This window comes from Salvelinus namaycush, chromosome 11 (genome assembly GCF_016432855.1).
Source record: "Salvelinus namaycush isolate Seneca chromosome 11, SaNama_1.0, whole genome shotgun sequence".
Taxonomy (NCBI): Eukaryota; Metazoa; Chordata; class Actinopteri; order Salmoniformes; family Salmonidae; genus Salvelinus; species Salvelinus namaycush.
The window spans coordinates 5,667,881-5,686,544 of record NC_052317.1 but is presented as its reverse complement, the minus strand read 5'-3'; the positions used below and the strand labels follow the sequence as shown (position 1 = coordinate 5,686,544).

Here is an 18,664-nt window from a genome sequence, read left to right as displayed (position 1 = left end):
ACTAGGAGCGCCACTTCTGCATGAGCATTTTCTTGCTTGCTTATGGCCTTATAGAGTTGGTTGAGTGCGGTCTTAGTGCCAGCAGCGAGCTGTGGTGGTAAGTAGACGGCTACGAATAATATAGATGAGAACTCTCATGGTAGATAGTGTGGTCTACAGCTTATCATAAGGTACTCTACCTCAGGGGAGCAACACCTCGAGACTTCATTAATATTAGACATCGCGCATCCACTGTTATTGACAAATAAACACACACCCTCACCCCTCGTTTTACCAGACGTAGCTTCTCTGTTCTGCAGGTGCATGGAAAATCCTGCCAGCTATATGTTATCCGTGTCGTCGTTCAGCCACGACCTGGTGAAACAAAAGATATCACAGTTTGTAATCTCCCATTGGTAGGATAATCATAATCGTAGGACATCAATTTTATTTCCCAATGATTGCATGTTAGCCAGTAGGACAGATGGCAATGGGAGTTGCAGATTCTCAGAAGGCAGCCCGACATGCGCCCCCTTTTCCTCTGTCTTTTCTTCATGCAAATGATGGGGATTTGGGCCTGTTCCTGGGAAAGCAGTATATTCTTCTTGTCGGACTCGTTAAAGGAAAAAGCTTCTTCCAGTTCGAGGTGAGCAATTACTGTTCTGATGTCCAGAAGTAATTTTGTCGGTCATAATAGACGGAAGCAGCAATATTATTTACAAAATAAGTAAAAAAATAAGTTACAAACAATGCAAAAAAACTAAGGAAATAGCACAGTTGGTTAGGAGCATGTAATAGGGCAGCCATCCTCTTCTGCGCCATCTTAAAACATCTGGATATGCTCCATGCCATAGGCTTGTTAATTTAGCTGACAAGATATGCTTATACGTCCTGTGCCATTATATTATTTTATATAATTTTTTTAATAAGAAGAATATAATTGAATTTAGCTGAAGAAAATAGAAAGAATATTTTTCCCATTAAGGAGCGACTCTGCATATGAAGTGGCTATGTTGAACGTAAAAGTGATCATTTGAAAAAGGTCCTATATGCTAGATTCAGAGTTATTTGGCAACTTTAGTTGTGAATGATACAAACCATAGAATGTCTTAGAAATCAAAACATATATGGGCTGCATGGCGCGACTACAGGCTATTGATGATTTGAGAAATTAGCAAAACAACCTCTGTTCCTTGTCTCAGGCTGCACAGCTGTTCTCTCATCAAGTGGTCATATTTTCACCCGTCAGACTATGCTCCATTTAAAGTCTTTAATCTTGATTTAGAATGGCCGATTATGAAATGGGCAGGAACCGGGGCAGGGGGAAAAAAAGACATGCATCTGTATGCACTCGAATGGCGAATGGAGCCCGCAAGGTTTCCCACCGCTCCGTTTTGTAGGCTACATCGGTTTTATAGCAGAGATGTGCAGCTGATGAGCAGCTGAGAAATACATATAAGAAGACTTATTTCACTCCATGCATCAACCACTGTTTGAGGAGCAAGCACGAACTATGATATTCCGCTGAAACTCTGTATGCCTTGGGCTCTCCAACCTTGTTCCTGTAGCTACCCAGTGCTTAATTTGGGAAACCAATTGAAATCTGTTCGGGAACATCGATAGTAACATGTGTACGCAACTAAACATATTTCACTAAACTGTTGACAGCCCGTCTACACGCTCGAGAAAGTAATAAAGGAGAGAGAGGAGGAGAACGCATGATGGTGATATAGTCTGCATAGCTAAAGGTAATGTGTCACCCAATTGTTTATGAAAAAAAGCACTATTACTTAGCTGTTCAAAATAGAATGCAGTAATTGTAGGCTAACTGTAAGCCGCCCTGCACAATCAATGAACCAACAGCATCGCCTAGGGCTATACGTTCTCTTCCAGACTCATGGATATTTCTGGGATTGTAGCATAAGGTAACCAGTCCATCCAGTATACATAATACAGTTCATACTCAAAGGTGATTACTTGAATTTGTTTAATTTTGGAGTTTAAGCTAGACCAATTATGCTCCAAAGACATATTTAATCCGTAAAAAAATATATATATTCTGCCATAATATGAGGTACGCTATGCTTTTAATAATGGAACAATCGAATTTCTTCTTTTTTTTGGGGGGGGGGGGGGTGTTGTGCTCATAAGTCTATGCATATGCATAAGCTCTACTATGCTTCTGGGTGTTTTGAATGAATCATCACCTTAGTAAGTGCTGTCCATTTCTTTATGTCAGGCTTTGAAACAACATCCACAACAACCATGTCTGGGACGGTTTCAACCTGAACTTCTTTCTTCAGACTGATCGTCACAGTGAGGTGCGTTTTAAAAGTACTATAGTCCTACTGTTTTGATTATAATATACAGTACCAGGCAATAGTTTGGACTAACCTACTCATTCAAGGGTTTTTCTTTATTTTCACTATTTTCTACATTGTAGAATAATAGTGAAGACATCAAAACTATGAAATAACACATATGGAATATTCTAGTAACCAAAACAACAACCTCTCCCTCATAGTCTGCAAAATAAAGGAGCTGTTTGTGGACTGCAGTAAACGGAGGGCCAAGCACGCCCCCATTCATTCACATCAATGGGGCTATAGTGGAGCGGGTCGAGAGCTTCAAGTTCCTCGGTGTCCACATCACTAAGGATCTATCATAGTCCACACACACCAACAAAATCATGAAGAGGGGACGACAACCTCTTCACCCTCAGGAGGCTGAAAAGATTTGGCATGGGCCCTCAGATCCTCCAAAAGCTCTACAGCTGCACCATTGAGAACATCTTGACTGGCTGCATCACCACTTGCTATGGCAAATGCTTGGCATCCGACCACAGGCGCCACAGAGGGTGGTGCATACAGCCCAGTACATCACTGGGGCCGAGCACCATGCAATCCCAGGACCTCAATACCAGGCGGTGTCAGAGGAAGGCCCTCTGCTACCGCACAGCAAACGTTACCGATGCACCAAGTCTGGAAACAACAGGACCCTGAAAGGCTTCTACCCCCAAGCCATAAGATTGCTAAATAGTTGGTTAAATAGTTAAATAAATAGCACCTGCATTAACCATTTTTGCACTCACTTTTTTGACTCAGCATATACACTGCTGCTACTGTTTATTATCTATCCTGTTGTCTAGGAACTATATTCCTAGTTATATGTACTGTACATACAGTGCATTCTGAATGTATTCAGACCCCTTGAAATAGTATTTTTTCCCTCAATCTACACACAATACCCCATAATGACAAAGCAAAAACGTTTTTATTTTTTTATTTTTGCAAATCAGCCCCTTAACTCAGACCTTTGTTGAAGCACCTTTGGGAGCGATTACAGCCTTGCGTCATCTTGGGTATGACGCTACAAGCTTGGCACACCTGTATTCGGGGAGTTTCTACCATTCTTCTCTGCAGATCCTCTCAAGCTCTGTCAGGTTGGATGGGGAGCATCGCTGCACAGCTATTTTCAGGTCTTTCCAGAGATGTTAGATCGGGTTCAAGTCCGGGCTCTGGCTGGGCCACTCAAGGACATTCAGAGACTTGTTCCGAAGCCACTCTTGCGTTGTCTTGGCTGTGTGCTTAAGGTCGTTGTCCTGTTGGAAGGTGAACCTGTCTGAGTTCCTGAGTGCTCTGGAGCAGGTTTAGATCAAGGATCTCACTGTACTTTGCTCCGTTCATCTTTCCCTCGATCCTGACTAGTCACCCAGTCCCTGCCGCTGAAAAACATCCCCACAGCATGATGCTGCCACCACCATGCTTCACCGTAGGGATGGTGCCAGGTTTCCTCCAGACGTGACGCCTGGCATTCAGGACAAAGAGTTCAATCTTGGTTTCATCAGACCAGATAACCTTGTTTCTCATGGTCTAATAGTCCTTTAGGTGTCTTTTGGCAAACTCAAAGCGGGCTGTCACGTGCCTTTTTCTTTTACTGTGGAGTGGCTTATGTCTGGCCACTCTACCATGAAAACCTGATTGGTGGAGTGCTGCAGAGAGGGTTGTCCTTCTGGAAGATTCTCCCATCTCCGCAGAGGAACTCTGGAGCTTTGTCAGAGTGAACACCGGGTTCTTGGTCACCTCCTTGACCAAGGCCCTTCTCCCCCGATTGCTCAGTTTGGCCGGGCGGCCAGCTCTAGGAAGAGTCTTGGTGGTTCCAAACTTCTTCCATTTAAGAATGATGGAGGCCACTGTGTTCTTGGGGACCTTCAATGCTGCAGAAATGTTTTGGTACCCTTCCCCAGATCTGTGCCTCGACACAATCCTGTCTCGGAGCTCTACGGACAATTCCTTCGACCTCATGTTTTGGTTTTTACTCTGACATGCACTGTCAACTGTGGGACCTTATAGACAGGTGTGTGCCTTTCCAAATAATGTCCAATCAATTGAATTTACCACCGGAGGAATTAGCGGAATTCCTCCACATCATTATGTGGAGGAATTAGCTAAATAAGATGAAAGTCACTTGAGCATTTCCCCCGTTTTGGGTTAGTTCCTTGTGCATCGTGTATTTGTCTTTCACAGAATATCTAATCAAGTACATGTTTCGGTATTGTACAGTTTTTACCACAGGATGAAAGGATACCTACATTTGCCCAATAATTGACTGCAGCGATTTTTCTGCCATTGAAATCCTTGGGTGGGCCGTCTAAGCAGTTTTTGGGGCACCTAAATTCAAACTGTAAAAATGAAATGTTCAGCGTGGAAAAACGCTTTCAGTGTTAACTTTCAACCAGAGATAAAGTATGTAGAAAAAAATAATGGTCCTATATATTTTCTTATAATATAATCTACACAGTCAGGGAGATTTCAAAAATTGCAATAACAATGAATTTAGAAGTATGTATTTTGTACTTATGTTTGAGCAAAAGAGCACAGGATTAGCCATGGCAACATGTGTAGAATTACAGGAAATTTCCTTTGAAACTGCAGTTCTATCGAGCACCTTGAGAAAACGATCTCTACATTTCAGCTACACCGAGTGGGCGATCACGCCAGAAAAAATCCTCAACTGCCGTCATTTCTGATTCCCATTTCAGACAGTAAATCAACATCTGGAAAAATGTAATCCGTGCAAAAGTTCCCCTATCAAATATAAACTTGAGAGCTCACCACAAATGTTTTGCAAAAGAACCACTCTGAATGACTTTCAATGTGGGAATGATACAGATTAGAGAAAGGAAGCCTTTGCAAAAGTTTGGGAACCTCTGCTTTATCTTTCATAAGGCCAGAGGAGGTGCATACATTTAAAAGGATTTACGGGCACAAAAGGTCAAAGAATGCACCACTGACAAGATACAGGATCTGAAAGTGGCTTACACAATTAACATAAGCTGTGTACTTGTTTTCTTTGTATGAATAAAAGGTTACGGATAAAGTACAAGTGACTGCTTTTGCTATCTGCACCCAAGGCAAGTCTGTATAGGAATACTAATGCTCTGAAATCCCACCTCCCATCATACATAATGAGTATTGTGAGGTGTGTTTATTCACTATTTATTGGACTTGCTCATTACCAGCGTATCATGACCTTTACGTGAGAGTGATTTTGCTTCCCTTTACTGTTGAGAGTTCTCACCGACCTTGACAAAAAAACACTAGACGAATCGGGGCCATATACAGAATACAGTCCAACTTCTGCATTCAGCAAGAACAGACAAGGTTAGGTTAATTCAAAGCCTGCAGATACAATATATATATACAAAAGTATGCGGACACCCCTTCAAATTAGTGGATTTGGATATTTCAGCCACATCCGTTGCTGACAAGTGTATATATATTACACAGCCATGCAATCTCCATAGACAAACATTGGCAGTGGAATTGCCTTAATGAAGAGCTCAGTGACATTCACGTGGCACTGTCAAAAGATGCCACCTTTCAACAAGTAAGTTTGTCAAATTTATGCCCAACTAGAGCTTCCCCGGTCAACTGTAAGTGCTGTTATTGTGAAGTGGAAATGTCTAGGAGCAACAACGGCTCAGCCACAAAGTGGTAGGCCACACAAGCTCACAGAACGAGACCGCCAAGTGCTGAAGCGCTTAAAATCGTTTGTCCTCGGTTGCAACACTCACTACCGAGTTCCAAACTGCCTCTGGAAGTAACGTCAGCACAATAACTGTTCGTCTGGAGTTTCATGAAATGGGTTTCCATGGCCGAGCAGCCGAACACAAGCCTAAAATCACCATGTGCAATACCAAGCGTCGGCTGGAGTGGTGTGAAGCTCGCTGCCTTTGGACTCTGACTCTGGAGCAGTGGAAACGTGTTCTCTGGAGTGATGAATCACGCTTCACCATCTGACAGTACGAGGGACGGATTTGTGTTTGGCGGATTCCAGGAGAACTCTACCTGCCCCAATGCATAGTGCCAACTGTAAAGTTTGGTGTAGGAGGAATAAGGGTCTGGGGCTATTTTTTATGGTTCGGGCTAGCCGCCTTAGTTCCAGTGAACGGAAATCTTAACGCTACAGCATACAATGACATTCTAGACGATTCTGTGCTTCCAACTTTGTGGCAACAGTTTGGGGAAGGCCCTTTCCTGTTTCAGCATGACAATGCCCCTGTGCACAATGCGAGGTCCATACAGAAATGGTTTGTTGAGATCGGTGTGGAAGAACTTGACTGGCCTGCACAAAGCCATGACCTCAACCCCATCCAACACCTTTGGGATGAATTTTAATGCCGACTGCGAGCCAGGCCTAATCGCCCAACATCAGTGCACAACCTCACTAATGTTATTTTGGCTGAATGGAAGCAAGTCCCCGCAGCAATGTTCCAATATCTAGTTGAAAGCCTTCCCAGAAGAGTGGAGGCTGTTATAGCAGCAAAGGGGGACCAACTCCATACTAATGCCCATGATTTTGGAATGAGATGTTCGACGAGCATACTTTTGGTCATGTAGTGCATTACCGTATGCAGGATCACGAAGCAATGATGGAGGGAAGGAAGTTCAAAAAGAGGCAGGAAGTATTTTTCAATATAATAGAGGACAATGACACTGCGAGATAAGGATACAAATGCAAAGAGGAGTTGTACTGGCTAAATGGTTGCCCAGGGCTGCTAACTAAGCAAGCCCTTTTAATGTGGAATAAGATACGTGACTGCAATAATGTTTTCCGGTCTAAAACCTGCTGAGTTCTCATCTCAGGCCATTAAGTTGAGGCAGCAGGTTCTAAAGTCATTCCAGACATCACTTAACTACAATAATGGCCGTTCAGGTCCAAAGGCGAGACTTATGTATGCAACATTCAACTGTTTTACAGCCTCAAAACCAAAGCTAGATATTGTGCTAATGTCATGAGCACAGCTTCTTGAGGGTCCTCTTGAGGGTAAGTTGGTGTGCTTTTCTTTCGGTAGATTGTTTATTCAGCAATATGATGTTCCTATGCTGGGCAACTAACAACATAGAACAAAGACGGTGTTACGACTTGAGATCTGCACACTTAACACAAATTTCCACATAAGTCACCCATTGACATCAATTAATGATTTACATGAAAGTCTGAGTTGTGTACACTTACCTCACCTCTGAATTGGCCTGAAAAAGAATAGGAAGTGAGAGGTTATCCTTGTCAGTATTTGTTGTCACACAGCTGTCAAGAAAAACAACCAAGAAAACGGCGCAGATAGATAGGGCAGCCGTGCTTCTAGCCCCTAAGCAACTTTGCAGTATTTCGTTTTTTTACATTGTTAGCCCAGAAATAATTTTGTGTTATAACGTACAGCCCGGAAGATCTTTTGGATATCAGAGCGGCGGTAACTCACCAGCATTACCAGCATTACGATCAGGAATACGAATTTCCCAAATCACATCCTTTGTTCGTACCCCCCCCCCCCCCCCCCCCCCCCAGGGCAATTGAACTGATTCCAGAGGCTGATCCAAAACACCGCCGGCAGAGAAGAAGGATACGGAGTGGACTTCTAGTCCGAGTATATTACTCGCTAATGTTCAGTTTCTGGATAATAAAGTTGATGAGCTCAGGGAGACGATTTCCTTCCAGGGAGACATCAGGGATAGTAACATACCCTGTTTCACGGAAACATGGCTCTCTCGGGATATACCCAAGAACACTCAGTTCATTGCGCAGACAGGAATAAATATCTCTTTGGGATGAAAAAGGGCGGGGGTGTATGTTTCATGATTAACTACTCATGGTGTGATTGTGATAACATACAGGAACTCAAGTCCTTTTGTTCACCCGACCTAGAATACCTCACAATCAAATGCAGACCGTATTTCCCCCCCCCCAAGAGAAATCTTTTCGGTTATAGTCACAGCCGTGTATATTCCCCCTCAAGTCGATACCACGACGGCCCGCAAAGAACTTCACTGGACTTTATGCAAACTGGAAACCACATATCCTGAGGCTGCATTTATTGTAGCTGGGGATTTTAGCAAAGCGAATTTGAGGAAAACGCAACCGAAGTTCTATCAACACATTGACTGTAGTACTCGCGCTGCTGAAACACTCAACCACTGCTACTCCAACTTCCCGGGATGTCTACAAAGCCCTCCCTTTGGCAAATCTGATCACGACTCCATTTTGCTCCTCCCTTCCTATGAGCAGATACTCAAACAGGAAGTACCAGTGCTAAGGACTATTCAACGCTGGTCTAACAAATCGGAATCCACACTTCAAGATTGTTTTGATCACGCGGACTGGGATATGTTCCGGGTAGCCTCTGAGAATAACATCGGCGAATACATTGATACGGTGACTGAGTTTATCAGGAAGTGTATAGGAGATGTTGTACCCACTGTGACTATTAAAACCTACCCAAACCAGAAACCGTGGATAGATGGCAGCATTCACGCAATACTGAATGCAGGAACCACCGCATTTAACTATGTCAAGGTGACTGGGAATATGCCCGAATACAAACAGTGTAGTTATTCCTTCCGTAAGGCAATCAAACAGGCAAAACGTCAGGACAAAGACAAAGTGGAGTTGTAATTCAACGGCTCAGACACTACACGTATGTGACAGGGTCTACAGACAATCATGGACTACAAAAGGAAAACCAGCCACGTCGCGGACACTGACGTCTTGCTTCCGGACAAGCTAAACACCTTCTTCGCCTGCTTCGAGTATAACACAGTGCTACCGACCACTGTGGGCTCTCCTTCTCCGTGGCAGATGTGAGTAAGACATTTAAGTGTATTAACCCTCGCAAGGCTGCCGGCCGAGATGGCATCCCTAGCCGCGTCCTCAGAGCATGCGCAGACCAGCTGGCTGGAGTGTTCACGGACATATTCAATCTCCCCCTATCCCAGTCTGCTGTCCCCACATGCTTCAAGATGGCCACCATTGTTCCTGTACCCAAGAAAGCAAAGGTACCCGAACTAAATGACTATTGCCCCGTAGCACTCACTTCTGTAGCACTCACTACCTGACCTGACACCCTAGACCCACTTCAATTTGCTCACCGCCCCAATAGATCCACAGACGATAGATCCACAGATCCATGCAATCGCCATCGCACTGCACACTGACCTATCCCATCTGGACAAGAGGAATACCTATGTAAGAATGCTGTTCATTGATTATAGCTCAGCATTCAAAACCATAGTACCCTCCAAACTTATCATTAAGTTCGAGGCCCTGGGTCTGAACCCTAACCGGTGCAACTGGGTCCTGGACTTCCTGATGGGCCGCCCCTGAGTGGTGGTGAAGGTAGGAAACAACACCTCCACTTCACTGATCTTCAACACTTGGGCCCCACAAGGGTGTGTGCTCAGCCCCCTCCTGTACTCCCAGTCCACCCTTGATTGCGTGGCCATGCATGCCTCCAACTCAATCATCAAGTTTGCAGACGTCACAACAGTAGTAGGCCTGATTACTAACAACAAGACAGCCTACAGGGAGGACGTGAGGGCCCTGGGAGTGTGGTCCCAGGAAAACAACCTTTCACTCAACGTCAACAAAACAAAGGAGCTGATTGTGGTCTTCAGGAAATAGCAGAGGGAGCACCCCACTATCCACATCGACGGGACCGCAGTGAAAAAGGTGGAAAGCTTCAGGTTCCTCGGTGTACACATCACGGACAAACTGAAATGGTCCACCCACACAGACAGTGTGGTGAAGAGAGGCCAAACAGTGCCTCCTCAACCTCAGGAGGCTGAAGAAATTTGGCTTGGTAACTAAATCACTCACAAACTTTTACAGGTGCACAATTTAGAGCATCTTGTCGGGCTGTGTCATGGGCTGTACCGCATGGTACGGCAACTACACCGCCCACAACTGCAGGGTTCTCCAGAGGGTAGTGCGGTCTGCCCAACGCATCACCGGGGAAAAACTACCTGCCCTCCAGAACACCTACACCTATGTCACAGGAAGGCCAAAAATATAATCAAGGAAAACATCCACCCGAGCCACTGCCTGTTCACCCCGCTATCATCCAGAAGGCGAGGTCAGTACAGGTGCATCAAAGCTGGCACCGAGAGATAGAAGCTGTTTTTCAATCTCAAGGCCATCAGACTGTTAAATAGCCATCACTAGCACATTACATGCTGCTGCCTTATATACATAGACTTTAAATCACTGGCCACTTTAATAATGGAACACTAGTCACTTTAATAATGTTTGCAAATGTTGCATTACTCATCTTATATGTATATACTGTATTCTACCTTAATGGCGCCGGAGGAGATGGCTGTCGTTTTACGGTCCCCTAGCCAATTGTGCTATTGTGTGTTTTTTCAACTTTATTTGTAACTTATTTCGTACATAATGTTTCTGCCACCGTCTCTTATGACCGAAAAGAGCTTCTAGATATCAGGACAGCAATTATTCACCCTGTACTTTAACGAGTCAGACACAAAGGATTTACTCCAGACACCCGACAAGGCCCTCATCCCCGCCATTCGCAGGAAAAAGAGTCGGAGATATCGGGGACGTAGGTCTGGGTGCCTTGTAATGATCCGGCGGCGAGTGGGTAATCTGCCTTTACCATCGGTCCCTATTGGCCAACGTACAATCATTGGATAATGAAAGAGACGAACTACGAGCACGTATATCCTAACAACGGTACTTTAAAAACTGTAATATCTTATGTTTCACTGAGTTGTGGCTGAACGACGAAATGCATAAAATACAGCTGTCGGGTTTTACGCGTTTTCGGTAAGATAGAACAGCAGCCTCTATGTATATTTGCAAACAACAGCTGGTGCATGAAATCTAAGGACGTCTCAAGGTTTTGCTCACCTGTGGTAGAGTATCTCATGATAACTTGTAGACCACACTATAACTTGTAGACCACCCTGACCCTCAACACAGGGGCCCCTCAGGGGTGCATGCTCAGTCCCCTCCTGTACTCCCTGTTCACTCATGATTGCATGGCCAGGCACGACTCCAACACCATCATTAAGTTTGCCGATGACACAACAGTGGTAGGCCTGATCACCGACAACGATGAGACAGCCTATAGGGAGGAGGTCAGAGACCTGGTGCCAGGACAACAACCTCTCCCGCAACGTAATCAAGACAAAGGAGAAGATTGTGGACTAAAGGAAAAGGAGGGCCGAGCCAGCCCCCATTCTCATCGACTGGGCTGTAGTGAAGCAGGTTGAGAGCTTCAAGTTCCTTGGTGTCCACATCAACAACAAACTATCATGTTCCAAACACACCAAGACAGTCGTGAAGAGGGCACGATAAAGCCTATTCCCCCTCAGGAGACTGAAAAGATTTGGCATGGTTCCTCAGATCCTCAAAAAGTTCTACAGCTGCACCATCGAAAGCATCCTGACTGGTTGCATCACTGCCTGGTATGGCAACTGCTCGGCCTCCGAGTGCAAGGCACTACAGAGGGTAGTGTGTACGGCCCAGTGCATCACTGGGGCCAAGCTGCCTGCCATCCAGGACCTCTACACCAGGTGGTGTCAGAGGAAGGCCCTAAAAATTGTCAAATACTCCAGCCACCCCAATCATAGACTGCTCTCTCTGCTACCGCACAGCAAGCGGTACCGGAGCACCAAGTCTAGGTCAAATAGACTTCTTAACAGCTTCTACCCCAAAGCCATAAGACTCCTGAACAGCTAATCAAATGGCTACCCGGACTATTTGCATTGCCCCCCCCCCCCCCGTCTTTTGCGCTGCTGCTACTCTCTGTTTATTATCTATGCATAGTCACTTTAACTCTACCTACATGTAGATATTACCTCGACTAACCGATGCCCCCACACATTAACTCTGTACCGGCACTGTAACGATATTCCTCTTCGTCTGATGAAGAGTAGTCAAGATCGGACCAAAACGCAGCGTGGTAAGTGTCCATGTTACTTTAATAGAACAGAACACGAAAATACAAAAATAACAAAGTGAAATGACAACGAAAATCGAAACAGTCCTGAATGGTGAAACAAACACAAAACAGGAAACAACCACCCACAACTCAAAGTGGGAAAACAGGCTACCTAAGTATGGTTCTCAATCAGAGACAACGATTGACAGCTGCCTCTGATTGGGAACCATACCAGGCCAAACACAATAGAAATAGAAAACATAAACATACAAACATAGAATGCCCACCCACATCACACCCTGACCAAACGAAAAATAGAAACATACAAAGCAATCTATGGTCAGGGGAGTGACAGGTACCCCCTGTATATAGCTTCGCTATTGTTATTTTACTGTGGCTCTTTAATTATTTGTTACTTCTATTTTTAACTTAACACTTTTTTTCTTAACTGCATTGTTGGTTAGGGGCTTGTAAGTAAGCATTTCACTGTAAGGTCTACACCTGTTGTATTCGGCACATGTGACAAATACAATTTAATTTGATTATATTCTACTGTATCTTAGTGTATGCCGCTCTGACATAGCTCATCCAAATATCTATATATTCTTAATTCCATTCCTTTACTTAGATGTGTGTGTATTGTGTGTATTGTTGTGAAATTGTTAGATATTACTGCTGATGTTACTAATGTTTTATTTACATGCTTATGTGAGATACTTGTCATTAGAATGTATCCCTTTGGACTATACTGTTGGCAGTTGCACTTTTCCCTTCTCAGCTAGGGCTCAGTCACTTGGGGCCCAGAGAGGGGGGAGGTCAAGCTTGTCTTTTACATGTCTCTGGTAATATGCAGAATATCAGAAAGGGAGGAGTACAGACTGGAATATTGTCTTCATATATGAATGTATCTGTTAAACCATGTGAAGGGATGGTGTGATTAAGGGAGAACCAATTATCTCTTGGCTCCACAATGTCTGTGCGCAAGTCACTCCCCTCAGTGAGCTTGTCCAGGAGTGGGGAGAAGAGGGGGTTTACTTGAGATGGGAGTATATAGAGTTAACAATTGAGTTATGCCTTGGATGAGGAAATGTTTTGGTACTATGAAGTACCAGGAACGAGATTAGAACCTCGTTTTAGAGACCAAACTGAGCGATAATTTATAGCGAATGCAATCTGGCTAAGGGATACTCCTTTCTCAAGTAAAAGGCCCTTTGTGAAGAGTTCCTAAAGATCTGTGGTTCGTCATGTAAGTTGAGAGGGGTGTATCTTTGCTATAAAAGATCTCAGTTGCCATTATGTTGGAACTCTCAACAATTCATTATAGTGAATTGTTGAAAGTCACAGGGCTATGGTGAAGCTCATATAATTAAAGATGAAGTTTAAGTATAACTCTGACTGGTGTGTGGTTTGTAACTCTCCTCATTTGGCAATACAGGAAATTGCCACGACAAAACACAAAAGTTTCGCTACACCCGCAATAACATCTGCTAAACACGTGTATGTGACCAATAACATTTTATTTTATTTCGATTTGATGTTGCAGCAGAGCTCAGCTTAGTGAACGCTTGTGTTTATGGAAAGATGCTTAACAGTATATGTGTGGGTGCTGACTACTGCAGCCTCTTGCTTTAGACTATCGTAAATATTTGATACCAAACACATTTAAATTGTGTGTATACCATAAATGTGTATACTTTCTGTTTTGTTCCCCTCTAAGTGATTATTTCTTATAAGCATGATTTATGATACATATTGTTCTTCCACTGAGTATTTTTCTGACATGCCTGCATAAGACAGATCCTACAAGCCTGAGTGCATAACACTGAATCTGAGAAATAATCACTTCAAGAGTGACTCTGAGTAATTCCTCAGCCACAGCCAATGGAAAATCGAGCCTTGTTGATGTCTGGGAGCAACAGTGCCTAGCGACCACACACCATGCCTCAGATTCAGATGCCAAAACTTGTCAAAGGGTTAGTAAATTGGCTCCTTGTGGAACGTACTGTTATCACTTCAGTGGCTAATATAAGTAATGCGGAACCACTGAATGTCTCATATAGTGGGTAACTTAGTAAGCAATAAATCAAGACTAAGAGACTTGAAATGTCCACAATGAAATGTCCCAGCCAAAACTCCGGGAGCTGGTGTGATGCTATGTGAGCTTCCTTTCAATTTGGAGGCAAAAAACGATTTAAGAAGAGAAAAAGTCAAGATAGTTCTGTGAATATAAAAAGTTTTAACAATGTCCCAAGGATACCACTTATCTAACTTGAAGGGGATGCACTAACAATGTTCCTGTATTAAATGAAGTTGTAAATATTTTATGATACCGCCCATAGCTCTACCGAAAAGCACCGTTTTTTTGTTTTAGAAGTAAGCCGTTGAAGAGAAGAAAATACAAAAATTCTGTCAATTTCAACTTAATTTCCCAAAAAATTTATGAATTAAACCATTCTGGTGTATCACTAAACATAATTTTTTATGAAAAATGCATCTGTATTCAATAGGCCTAAGTGATTGTTGTATTCTGTTGTTCGCCATGGCTCACCGCCACTGCCAAACCAGTGTGGAAAAGCTTTTTAATGGAACATGCATTGTTTAGCAAAATTCAATTGAAAAAATTGGGCAAAGTTGGATGTGCCATTTTTAGACTTTAGCCCACAGAATGTCTCTGCACTGCCTGCATCTCTTAATCACAAGGGGCAGATGGAAAACCAACACGTACAGTATATATCTTCGTGACAACACGTCTTAGGGGCTGACATTCCAGCTTTTATCATGTGTGGTCAAAGGAGAGGGACTCGTATTGGGTGTGATTGGGGCAGTTAAAACTGGTTTGGATGTACCATACTGGGTTGAAACATGACATTGTATTTTAAAATGGTGCCAATGGGTATTAATGCAGGTCTGGACACATTAAAACACAATTTGCCAGTGGGGTTTCAAACAAGCTTATGGAGACTATTCAAAAGAGCTATAGCTGCTAAATGATGTTGTATAAAGATAGCAGAGAGCGTGAGATGTTATAAAAAGAGGATATGCACTGGTTCTGGCCTAGAACAACCCGAGCAGCCCACATATGGCCAGTTTCAATAAACTTGTGTTTATATCGGGAAAAATATCACAGGAACATTGGTGATTCTTCCTTTACAGCCTATTGAGGCCTGGTTGGATGGACTAATGCACTTTGGACAGTTTAATGTGCAAGGCAGCAAATGAGCTGTGCTTCGGGCAATTAGGAGAGATTAGGAGGGTGCCCAACTCCAAAAACAACAGTAAAAACCACACAAAGAGGCAGACGACCGATATCTCTGAATAAGTCCGAGTGGAGTATTCACATAACCTTCATTATCTAACACTCATACAACTTAACTCATGAGAAGCCAATATGGCACAATTCTAAACTCCAGACATCTGTGAGGGACTGAAGCAGCATCACAGAGTAGGACTGATAAAATGACTCGGAGTCACTGTTGAAGTGATTATTTCAGTTAGTTTGAAATCACAGGAAATTAAGTCAATGGTATCCTGAATCTCTGGTACAGTGTAAAACCAAGTGTTTATGATCTGAACACATAACTAAACACTTTTCTATAACACTTTTTAAATGCATCAAGGGATTTAGAATTTCAATGAAAACATGTCATAGTGTTTTTAGATCGTAAACACCAGAACATGTTGATTCGCTGTAACACTTTTTAAACACATTAACAAGTTTATTCTCACAATGTGTTTCGGTTTTAAACACTAAACACTGGGAGTGTTGTTTTAACACTGTAGGGTGTAAAATACGTATTTTCATATTTCCCAGCGTGCCTTTTGAGTGAATGAGAGAGATACCCATCAATGACTGTGTTTGTTAGTGACAGAGACCTGGTTGTTGCATTAAATAAATGATATTCCTGAAGCTTTCACCAAGTGACTGCCTTAGTGAATGTGTTTCAATCAAAAGTAAACCCTTTATGGCAACATATTATACATTACATAAGGCCTTTAGTTATGGCCTAGTTATCCTCGACATTGCGGTCTGAAAATCCTGGCTCACGGGCCACATCAGACCTGCATGTCACAATACGCTGGTTTGTGAAGTGAGGGAGGATATTCAAGAATTTGAATATTTTTATCACACTCAACCTGTACCCTGAATTACTATGGTGAAGGACTTAATAAACAAGACTAGCTAACAGATTGGATTCGTTTAGAAAAATGTCAGTTATTTATCTTTGTATAGATTAATGAATTAATCAATGTGCATGCGGACATTAAATAGATATTAAAACAAACTATTCTAAAAATCTACCTGCAACAAAGCATACTGGGAAAGAATGATGAGGCCCCTCCTACATCTTTTCCACTCTGAGTTAACAGAAATACATTTAACAAGGTGGAGTAATAACACCACTCAATTAAAAACATTTATTAAATGTAATGTCCTGTTCAGTTGTGCTGAAATGTAGGTAAGGTGACAGACATTCCTAACACTGAACGGAATAAAAGACATGGAAGGTCACATACATCCCTAATGATTAGATGCACTCAAAACAGGATGATAGGAAAGTAAACACTTGTGTTTAAAAATCGAAACACTCAGGAGATATAGATGTTCTCCTGGTTGGAACTGACTGGAAAAAGCTGACTATCATGTTTAATACTGTATTCTGAACGCCTGTGTTTGAGATGAGAATACTAGCAAATCAAAATGCCTAATGTGCCTAAATGCCTAATGTTTAAGTTTTAAACATTGACGTTTTGGTTATAAACGTGTCACATTTCATGGTTTTACAGTATAGGCATCGAACCATGTCACTGCGTGGTTTATCAGTAAATAGACAGCTATAACACCCACAGTTGATTGTGACTAAAGATCTTGAAGCATCTCCCGTGCAATACAATTGTATCTATACTCCCATTCTTGGCGAGGAAGCCTATGGCGAGTCTATCTTCGACTTTACAATCTTGCACTCTTGCTACAGTCTCCTAACAAAACAAGCAGCAGCACACTGTTGTTAAAACAATCTGGTCGTTCAAAGGACATGATAGCCGACCTGTTGGTGCCCTCAAATGCATTTCATTACCCTTTGAAGACCGCATATGAATCGTGTGAAAACGACTATCTTTTAACAGACTAAATAACCAATTTGACTCACAACTAAACAAAATGTCTAAACACTGTAAATAAGATTCGTTTCTGATGCACCTGGACGTCAGAGCTGTCATGTAGCCTACCTACAGTGAACACCATAATGCAGTTTAATCAAGCAGAGATCATGTTTAACTAGCCTGATTTAATGTCTATGACAAGATATATATATTTATATATATTTTTACATCTTATTATCTATCACAAATGAGTGAGAGACTTCAGAAGGGGATTTCGAAACAAGATATTAATTGGTGATATATGGAAGTTTGAATTGAAAGGACCCATCATTCATCTAGGCCTGCATGCTGCGGTTGGAACTGATGACTATCGATATGCAATTGTGATATTCAAATTAAACTATAAAAAAATAATACCAAGCATATCCCCTCTACGCATTGTGCTAGCCAGATTCCAAAAGCGCACACCACATCGAGGATAGCCTATGCCTCTTTTACAACCACATTTGAAACCAAACGCTACTAATGAAGCAACTCTATAGTACACTTACCAAATAGTGAATTGGCAAAGCCGTACCATACACATCCACTTTTTCCTATGAGCCATCTTCCTTGCGTACTTGCCGCGAAACTGAACGGAGTGCCCACCACACACACAAGCAGATCGCTGAAGGAAATGTTCATTAGTAGCAGGTTGATAGGCGAGCGCAGCACCTTGTAGCGGCAGAAGAGGACGAGAACCAGTAGGTTGTTGAGGAATCCGAAGGTACCGATAAAGCCCAAACACACAGCGACTATTAGGTTCCCGGTCGGGCTTAGGGTGGTGCGGTATGACGCTTCCAGATTCCTGTCTCCAGCACCCGCGCACAGCGCGCTATTGGTCCTTGTGCAGCCGTTGAGGCTCACGTTGGGCACAATCATCGCAATCCGTTTTCTCAGCACAAGCGTGTGGTTGGCATTTTTAGGAGAGACTGAAAATGTGGGTTTCTGAGTTACAATCCATTAAAGTTGATTGCAGAGAAACTTTTTGCTTTGAATAATGTGTTTTCCAAATGTAGAACTTTGTTTCCCAGTTCAGGGTTTAAAACCAGAACAAAGTTTGATGAGGCTGTGCTCCACCACGTGGTAGTTAAAATCCACACACACCGCCGGACTAGACTCTCTCCGTCTGTGTTAATATTATTGTACTACTTTCACAGATGACGTGAGCGCCGTGGAACTGAGCATTTCGTATTCGCAGGGGGTACAAATGACCTGAAAATGCAGTGAGGGTTAAAAGGCCAACGCAGATGAAAGCGAGCGAATAGAAGTTATACTGCGTCCGCCTGACCTCACTGCCAATTC

General features: G+C 42.9%; 1 protein-coding gene across 1 annotated transcript in view; it reads right to left on the bottom strand.

The window, feature by feature from the left end:
* LOC120056235 (vertebrate ancient opsin-like) overlaps positions 1 to 18,241 on the bottom strand; it is a 76,703-nt gene extending 58,462 nt beyond the window's left edge. The window contains exon 1 of the mRNA XM_039004486.1: positions 17,872 to 18,241. Coding sequence (XP_038860414.1) covers positions 17,872 to 18,241 — 370 coding nt within the window. The remainder of the gene's footprint in view (positions 1 to 17,871) is intronic.
* Positions 18,242 to 18,664: the final 423 nt, after the last annotated feature.